Source organism: Austrofundulus limnaeus, unplaced genomic scaffold (genome assembly GCF_001266775.1).
Source record: "Austrofundulus limnaeus strain Quisiro unplaced genomic scaffold, Austrofundulus_limnaeus-1.0 Scaffold250, whole genome shotgun sequence".
Classification (NCBI taxonomy): Eukaryota; Metazoa; Chordata; class Actinopteri; order Cyprinodontiformes; family Rivulidae; genus Austrofundulus; species Austrofundulus limnaeus.
The window spans coordinates 63,052-72,568 of record NW_013952652.1 but is presented as its reverse complement, the minus strand read 5'-3'; the positions used below and the strand labels follow the sequence as shown (position 1 = coordinate 72,568).

Here is a 9,517-nt window from a genome sequence, read left to right as displayed (position 1 = left end):
TTAAGCTTTTTAATGATTTGGCCGATTAATCGAAAAAATAATCAACAGATTAATCGATTATTAAAATAATCTTTAGTTGCAGCCCTAGTGGACAACATCAGTTTCCTGGGCATCCACATCATTTCCAACCGGACATGGTCTCTGAACATCTCCCACTGTGTGAAGAAGGCCTAGCAGAGGCTGACATGGTCTGGACTCTTATTTCAGCTGCTTGCAAACTTTTAAAGAGCCACAAGTTAGAGTATCCTCTGTTTCAGAGCATCAGTGTGGTACAAGAGCTCCATTGCACAGGACAACAAGGACTGACTGCCAGGATACAGAGGAGGGCCAGACTGTTGCAGGCCCCACCCACCCCTGAAATGCACTGGCTGTGCCTCTACCATCTGGGAAGTATAAAGCATTAAAGACACAACTTATTCCCAGGGGCTGTGAAATGTATCACCACATATGCTCTGACCTCTCACCCAAAGTATTTTCAAAATGACTTTCAAAGTCCTGCAAAGTCATACCTCCTATTGAAATGTGATGCACTTTAACACAAATACAACTATAAACTATATTTAATTGCTGCTGAATGCCCTGCATTACTGCTAATCTGTCAAGCCTTATACACAATTCAAAAATTAATTGCTTCATATGTTATCATTCTTCCTGTAAATAAAGCAGCAAACAACTTTTCATTGTGCTAACATATAAAGACAAAAATTCTTGATCCTTGAGTGTGTGTTCTGTTTGACTCTCAGCAACTATATCAAATATAGTCCAATATCTGCAAAACTAACTGAATCATAGCCATTACAGTGTTTATGATCAGCTAGCTGTGGTGAAAACATTGAATCAAGTCAATTCAAAAGATTATTCCGTTTGTAGAGGTACATCCAATAATTACTGTCTGAGAGTTTCATTAAAATCAATTCTGTGACTATTGGGACATTTAGCAAATGGTCAAACAGGGCTGATTTAAATAGTTAATGTCAAAGTTTTAGGCAAATATTGCTAGCCATGAGTAGCATTTGGCTTATGTTATGGGCAAGATCCTCAGCTGCTATCACACAAAATTTTAGCTCAAAATCTTAAAACTAATGCAGGTTATGGTAATTTTTGCATTTCCTGAGGTGAGCTGAATGTGCCATCCATCTTAAATTGGGTTGTCTTCAAAAGTTAATCAGTTATAGAAATACATTCAATGACTATATTCTGCAACGTTCATTTAAATTTGTCAACGTGGTTCATGGGATATTTTGAGACAAACCAAACTGAATCTAAGTTTCACAAACAGAGCACACGTGATGAGCTAGCTACCACACCAAATTGACTCCAAAAGTTTTGTTGGTTTTAGATGCACATTCAATGATACCTTATTTTGAATTTCATTAAAATCTGTCCAGTGGTTCATGAGATATTTTTGCTTGTGCTAAAAACAAAAGCAAAAATATTTTTGTCCTTCTGCCCTTGGTAGTGGCTGATACTTATCATAATCGTACTTATCATAATTTTAACTGTGCTCTATAAATAAAGATAATAGGTAAGTTATTTTGTTAGAAATAATAACATAGTGGTTCTTAATATTTAGCTAAATTAGTCCTGCAACCAGTTAAGCATTTAGTAAAATATGAAGAAGCACACACCTGGAAGATTCTCCTTATCCTCCAAACAGAACTGTGTTTTTCCTGCCTGCATGCTCTGCAGCATGGCTTTCAAATGTTCTTTTGGCTCAGCTCCCTCTTCAATGGCACTCTGCAGTATGTAAATGGCTTCTTTTGTGTTACCTGAGAGAACATGAGATGAATAAAAGATGTGACACACTGAAAATGATAGAAGCAATGACAATAAAAAAGCACAAATTTTTGTCTACCTTGAGAGTGCTCAAACTGTGCATGTGCAATGTGGACAAAAGCAAAATTTGGACAATGAGATCTTGCCACTTTGAAGTTAGCCTCCGCCTCGTTGACATCTTGAATTCTAAGAGCCAAAAATGATTTAACGTATTAAAAAGCAAGCCACATTTTTATAATTTGTTGTTCAACATGTAACGAATACTCACGCTTTAAGCTCTGCAAATCTGACCAACATCTTGGCATAATTTTCATTCTGACAATGTTTACCCAGCGGCATGTTGGAGAACACTTTAGTATAAAAATCTATGAGCTTGGTGAGAAGGCTATAATCCAGATGAGGATTTCCTTTCTTCTCCAGCTCCATCAGATAGGAGTAACAAGTTTCAGGCGAGTTTGAGCTGATGACCTGGTTTATTTTGTTTGTGTCATCTGAAACAGACAGTAGATAAAGATACAAAAACGAACAAACATGGATATTGAAATGAATTGGCTTTTCAAAAATAAGTGTCACACTTACCTTCGTTGAGGGACTTTTTAAGTTTATTAATTTTTTGATAAAGCCTGGCAAACTGCTGTTTTCTGTCAGTGTGTTCATCTTCCTCCATCTGTAAATGGGCATCATAGATGCACACGTTTTTCAAAACAAGGCTTGTATGTTCCTTTGTATTCAAAATGTACTACGAAGCAAAAACGCAGATAAAATTACGATTTCAAGACATTTTAAAAGTTTAGCAACGAACGTTGCGTCATCCGGGTGCCCAAAGGTTTTCTGCAGTGGGAAGGACGTGGTGCGTCAAAAGCCCTCCGCGTCGCCTCCAGCAAAGTTTCCTTTCTTTTTGGTTCGGTTCGGCTACAGCAGTTTGAACACACAGACTCCACGTTTGGTGACCAAGTTACGTGCTTCGAAGGATTAACGCCTCGTTTACTGGAACTTTCTTTAACAATCAATCAATAAATAAATAAATAAAAACTCGCGTGGATCTGCTGCTCTCTCGGGTCTGGCCATCAAGTGAAACGAACACAGAAAAGTCTGTAAAATGATAGGACTCTATCTAAAATCAACAATGCTACAGAAAAATAAAATGTGAAAAGACAAATCGACGTTAGGGCTCAAATGTAACGTCATGTTAGCACAAATCTGTACTGTTCTGATGACCGAATCATCTCTAACAAACATTAATCCGAACTAAAGCCAACAAATGCTGAGGTATTGTTTTGTTTCTAACGTGTTATGGCCACTCTGATCTAGAAAAATACTTATTTGTAACAAAGCGAGTCTGTTAGTTTAAGCAGATAACAAACTAATATAGCATCGCCCTTAACGTAATGCCACTGAATCGTAATTTAAAATTCCTATGAGAAAAAAAAACACGTATTTTTTAAACTTTGACCATGTAAGCCCATTCAAAGTTATCTTACCTTTTCATGCTGTCGTAAAATCCGGACAGTGGAAAACGATAAAGGATAGTTTTCAAAATACGCCACTTCCGGCTAAGTCAGATACTGATTGGCTAGTTCATAATGACGTAAGGTTCATCGGTGTTTGTTTGTGTTTTTTCCCCCAAGAAAAAAAAATCGACGAATCTTACATCTTACTATTTTTTCCAAGAAAACAACAACATCGTAAACAACGACTTTTTTCGGTTGTTTTGACTCAGTTTTGTCAAATCAAAAACTTTAACTGTTTATTAACTTTACAAAATATCTTTACTAGTTATTTGATGAGTCGTAGTTTGGAAGTGTTTGGACTAAAACATAGGAATATTTATGCAACAATGTCACTTGTAGGCACGTTAAGTTTTTTGTTTCAAACATAACCTCTAGTAGATCTAATTTGAATATTTCTAGTCTGCGTGCTCTAAACGTATCGTCTAAATTCCAACAGTTCCTGAATGCAGCAGTGTCACGTGATACTTCCCTATTCCCATGCCTAACAGCAGCGAGTACAAACAAAAAAAAAAAAAGAGGAGACGCTAGGGTGGTGGGTGTGTGTACTCACGGAGACGTGTCGCTTCGGTACTGCAAGTATGGCAAGCCCTTCCGGACTGTCAAAATGTAGTTATTCCTAGTCAAAACTCATTTTTAGATATCTAGTATGTAATTACAGATAGTCCGACGGAACCAATTTTATGCTAAAATGGCTTGCGATAAAGCAAGCTGCAGCTGAGCTACATCCTTCTCCAATTTTGAGCCACAGTCCACACTCCACATCAGCAGGTGGCAGTAATGCACCTTACAGTTGTTTACCATCCGCCAAAAAAATAAACAAACTAAAGACAAGAAAAAGACTATTTGCACAGGGCTAATTAGATCAACAATGGATTATGGATCCATTGCATATAACTCAGCATCAGATTTATCTTTACAAAAATTAGATAATATTCAATGCCAAGAATTGAGAATAATTATAGGAGCATTTAAAACAACACTCACAGTAGCACAGTAGAATAGGAGAACCACCACTAAGCATCAGAAGAGAACAGTTAGCATCAAATTATTGGGTTAATCTAAAAGGTCATGAACAAAATAATCCAACTCAAGAAGTATTACAACCATGCTGGCAAAAGGAAATAAAAAGAAACAAAAAGTTTTGGTTGGATTATAAATCAGAAAACAATATAATTCAAATCAACAACATTTAGTCCAACAGTACCAATACCAATCATGCATCCATGGCTATTCACAGAACCATCTGTAGATTTGAAATTATTAGGGAAAAATGAAATAATATAAACTCAGATGCATGTATAGAATATATAAACAATATTATGGATATGTAAATAAATATACAGATGCATCAAAGGATACAGTAGATCGAGTCGGGGTAACATTCATCATACTAGAGTTTGGAGTGAAAGCAGGGAAAAGAATCAATGATAAATTATAATAATAATAATTATATATGTACATATTGTGAATACTGTATATGTAGCGCTGATCCAGTCCACACTCCACACCAGTAGGTGGCGGTAATGCACCTTTCAGTCATTTGCCAACCGCCAAAAAAGAAACCAAGAAGAAGAAAAAGAAGAAGACGAAGAAGAAGGCCAGGACAGAAATGGCAGCCTTGGGACACAGGCGAGCGATACCACGCATCTAGGCGAATTTTTATGGTTGCATATTAATGTAGGAAGGTTTCACACGCATGATATGCTTGAGGCCGAAATCATATTAATTTGGACCAATGAGTTGCTCGGGAAAGGTTTCAGAATTGTGATGTTTCCCATTGGGCTAAGCTAACAAGCAGCGGTTTGTAAATAAACTTGTTTCTCCTGATTCACAAGAAATCATTCGTCATCTACATCTTCCTAGGTGAGTACCTGTATGCTAAAGTGTGCTGGCCCTTAGTTGGGTTAAACTAATTGAAAAATCATGCATAACCTGGTTTAGTCCTAGCTTTGTGTTCAGTGGTAATGTAAGCAGGACTTAATAACTACATTAAATGATATTAAAACAATATGGTTGATTGACTTGTGTAGTACTGACTCCTGTCGTATTTGCTGTATCTTTTTACCCTGCAGCTATAATGAGCAAAATTAAATGTTCATAATTTCCGTTTATTTCCCTCAGCTACCAGCTCAGTTTTATCATGGCCATCTCCCAGTTCCGTCTGTTCAAGATTTGCACATGTTTAGCCAACTTGGTTTCCTTTTTTAAAAGGTTGATATGCAGGTAAGCATCAGTGAACACCAAAATCATCAGTTGGCTTTCAGTGTTTATTGATCTTTATTCCTTTATGTAAAATACTATAAGGTTATGATGGCATACGCTATATGTATAAGTTATGTTGTTTTAAAGTATAAACAGTTAGCTTAGGTAAGGTCAGGACAGGACACTGACACTTCATCCTTTTCGTTTGTTTAATTGTACCAGTGTTCTAAAACTTGTTTAAAATACAGATGTATAGAAAATTACTGGAAAGAAAAAAACTTGAAGATATTATCGATGCCTATTAAATTCACAGAGAAATAATTAAGACTGTGTAGCTCTTAATTTTAATAGGTATCTATTTTATTGGCAGTCAGTTAAACATTACTGCAAATCTTTATTTATTTATTTATTTATTTATTTATTTAACATTTTGATTCATTGTCAGCCATTTACTGCAGTTATCAGTTCTTGGTTTGGATTTTAAAGTTAATTTACACAAGATTAAGTTACTCATTCAGTCATTCTAGCCAATGTTTGCTGACATTTTCTCCAAGTATTTTTATGTATTCTGGTTAAATAATTTACTTGCTTGTCTCAATATTTATTTTGATAATCTTGTTGTTGGTTGATATTTACTTTTGTTTGTCTTCTCCTCTGAACTGTCACATAGATGCTTGTTGGGAAATGGCCATTACATTAACATAACGATCAAGCCTGATACAGCTGCAGCCTCCTTTCATGTTGCATTCTAAACTCTGGGGAGGTGCATGTCAAACTTCAGAAAGGCCACTAAATTGTAGACTCTGAGTTAGTTCATCTTTGATTCATAATCACCACTTCTGTTCAAAATGGCACTTTTGGAATTTAGTCTTTGACTTTGATAAGCTTAGCTAATGGCAACAATAATGAAGGCACATTCTTATTGTGCCCTTATTGTTACACTGCAAGGCTTAATTAGAGCTCATATGGAGTTGCAGACAAAGCATTGTGAAAATGTTTTTTCTCTTTATCTGTACCACAGTTAAAAACAAAGAAAAGAAAAAAGTTGGATATCGCAATATCAGTGTGTCTAATATCAATATTGCAAAGGATTCCAAAACAACTGCAGGCACAAACTGCATGCAAAAAACGTAAATTTGGTACTTAGAAGGATCCCCACTCTATGGAGGACCGAAACTGACATAATTAGCAATAAAGGCAGAAATACAGTAAATTAAAGGACCAATAAATAAATAAATAAATAAATAAATAACTTGTGTTGCTTTTACATTTCTTTGTCTCCTGCAGATAAGGTGGGCAGAGCTTCTTGGGTCAACTCCTCTACTATTAGTCAACAGACAGGAAGGATCCATCTGCAGATCAATTGTGCATGCTTGTGCTGCCTCAGTTTAGCTTAAAGTTTACAGTTTAGTTTAAAATAAAGGCAAGAAGTAAAACACATACTTGTGCCCTTTTTTAAATTAAACTTTTAAGTTTCAGTCCTCCATACCACTCATCACACATGAGATACACCCAAGTGGAGCATCGGGCATCTACCGTATTTATTCAAGTATAAAATGTAAAATTAAATCCATAAAATCATCCATAAAGTTGGGGGGTAGTACTATACTCGGATAAATATTTTTACTTATGTATTTTAACTGAAATATCTGCTTCATTCACAAAATACCTTAGTCCGGAAATGAGACCGCATCGTAAAAAGCAGTTGAAACGAGCTTACCTCTGATGCTCCTCCGTTCTTCAGAGTGAGATAATAACAGATCCAGGCAGGCGACATGATGTGAAAAAAAGGGGGGTGGGGGGAGTATTCCTGCACCTTAGTAATGATAGCGAACTAATGACATTAGCATGTGACTGGGCCGCTCCTCAAACAACAACAAACATGTTCGTCTGTAATGGCGGCCGTCTACCAGTGTTCTGAAAAAGTTTGTATCCCTGAAAAAACGTTTCCCCACCAGAGGGGGTGCTCGCGAGTAGGAAGTAATCTGCTTTTCCCCCACAAGATGGCCCAAATCTCTGTGAATTCTCTGACTTTTGTGTTGGCGCATCCTGGTGGACTATGTGTAAAATGCCAGAATTTATATGATGCTGCTTCTGCTGATATATATTTGTTGTCAAAATACCTTTTAGTACATATGTTGTTAAAATGAACAGTCCAATGATCATTTTACTGATATGTGTAAAGACTGCAAAGGCTGAAAAATCATGAAGTCTGTATGAAATTTGAGGTAGTTTGAGGATTAAAATTTTTATGCTTTTTAAGGTCAAAAAAGTGGGGGGGCGGGGGAGGGTCATATTATACATGAGATCATATTATACACGAATAAATACGGTATGTATTGCCCAGAGAGAAAATAGGGAGTAGACATCTTGCTCAAAGACACTTCAACGTATAGATGACAAATTGATGACAATCGAACCTGTGACTTCCTGGTCCCAAGTCAGCTATCCTGCCACTGCTTCCTGTTGGTTAATTGCAAATTATCATCATTGCAACATTCTACAATAATATTGCGATTTCATTTTGTCCTGATATTGTTTAACCCTAGTCATTGTAGTTACTGTGGAATGGAACGTGACTAACACCAACAAATTTAGACAAAATGAATACTTCAAAGTGCGCTTGACTGTTTGCTCAACTGCGTTGTCTGTGATGTAAATTTTGTCATCTGTCTTTGTCTATGAGGGTCCACAAGGTCTGCTGTGCATGTTGAAAGGGATGATAAAACCAATCGCACACACAACAAAAATAAGCCAGTGAGTTCAGAGCCATGCAGAGCAAGAAAAACAAACAAAAAAGACTCTTTGATTTCAAGAAGTCATGAGGAAAGTCCATGTTGTTCATTTGTTACTCATGAACCACAAGATCAGAATGTATTATGTTAAAATCCAACTGTTTGAAAATGACTTGACTGAATGTGGTTTTTACATACATTTGGTTTATGCCTTTATTTCTTCTTGTGCAGTCAAAAAATGGAATCATTCTTGCATCAATCTTTTTTTAGGAGTGGAAGGGGCCGCAAGCTCAGTGGGGATCAAATAACTCTCCCAACAACAGTGGATTTTTCATCATCTATACCAAAACAGGTTTGTACTGTATCAGGTAACTTCACCTGTTTTAGAAATAAGAGCTTAAGACGTTTTAAATAAACTTAAACTTTTTTTTAAATAAATAAATTTTAAATAAACTCATGTTTGATGTTTTTTGTTTCCAAGTCTTCACAGCCAGAGATCGAAGAGTGGAGCTCTTGGGATGAAGAAGCTCCTACAAGTATTAAAATTGAAGGTGGGAATGGAAACGTTTCCCCTCCTCCAAATGATACAGACGAGGAGCCTGACTACTTCAAAGACATGGCTCCTACAATCAGGAAAACACAGAAGGTATTGGCATAGGAGAGTTGTCTCACTTTGACAATGTGAAACACAGTACTGATAGAAAAATGTTTGAAATTAGTTTTATACTGAAGTTGTAACAAAGTAAGACAAAAACCTTATCAGCATAAATTTGAAAGAACTCTTGAAAATCGACTGAATTAAGAATTTTATCATTGTATTGCAACTTGTTTTAATTATATAATTTATGTTAATGTGTAACATGTAACGGGCAGTGGTCAAAGACAGGGACCATGGCGGTCTGATCCTCAGCTACAGAAGCTTGCTCAAGGGATGTGGAATTTCACCTCTCTGGTGGGGAGGAAGCCTGAGCTGGTGTGTGAGGTTGAGAGGTTCTGACTAGATACACAACCCCTAGCAAAAAGTATGGAATCACCAGTCTTGGATGAGCACTCATTCAGACATTTCGTTCTGTGGGGGGGGCTGTGGCGGAGTGGTTAGGGGAGTCGTCCTGGAACCAGAAGGTCACTGGTTCGATCCCCCGTCCAGCCGTCTCAGTCGTTGTGTCCTTGGGCAAGACACTTCACCCACCTTGCCTACTGATGGTGGTCAGAGGGTCCGGTGGCACCGATGCATGGCAGCCCCACCTCTGTCAGTGTGCCCCAGGGTACAGTGTAGTTTGCCATCATCAGTGT

The 9,517-nt window shown here is 37.1% G+C and overlaps 2 protein-coding genes across 3 annotated transcripts in view; one reads left to right on the top strand and one right to left on the bottom strand.

The window, feature by feature from the left end:
* The window catches only part of ttk (ttk protein kinase), a gene marked incomplete in the record, with an annotated part of 38,563 nt that extends 35,245 nt beyond the window's left edge, over nucleotides 1-3,318 (bottom strand). The window contains 5 exon segments of the mRNA XM_014020359.1: nucleotides 1,629-1,769; nucleotides 1,856-1,962; nucleotides 2,045-2,267; nucleotides 2,356-2,443; nucleotides 3,258-3,318. Coding sequence (XP_013875813.1) covers nucleotides 1,629-1,769; nucleotides 1,856-1,962; nucleotides 2,045-2,267; nucleotides 2,356-2,443 — 559 coding nt within the window.
* A 1,536-nt stretch (nucleotides 3,319-4,854) lies between these two features.
* The window catches only part of ebag9 (estrogen receptor binding site associated antigen 9), a 36,449-nt gene continuing 31,786 nt past the window's right edge, over nucleotides 4,855-9,517 (top strand). Inside the window, exons 1-4 of one of the 2 annotated variants that reach the window (XM_014020362.1) lie at nucleotides 4,855-5,150; nucleotides 5,409-5,510; nucleotides 8,495-8,576; nucleotides 8,706-8,870. In XM_014020362.1, the coding sequence (XP_013875816.1) occupies nucleotides 5,428-5,510; nucleotides 8,495-8,576; nucleotides 8,706-8,870 (330 nt within the window). In that variant the 5' untranslated portion in view covers nucleotides 4,855-5,150; nucleotides 5,409-5,427. Of the gene's footprint in view, nucleotides 5,151-5,408; nucleotides 5,511-7,817; nucleotides 8,247-8,494; nucleotides 8,577-8,705; nucleotides 8,871-9,517 lie in introns of those variants that run through there. The other variant, XM_014020363.1, reaches the window with a different exon arrangement.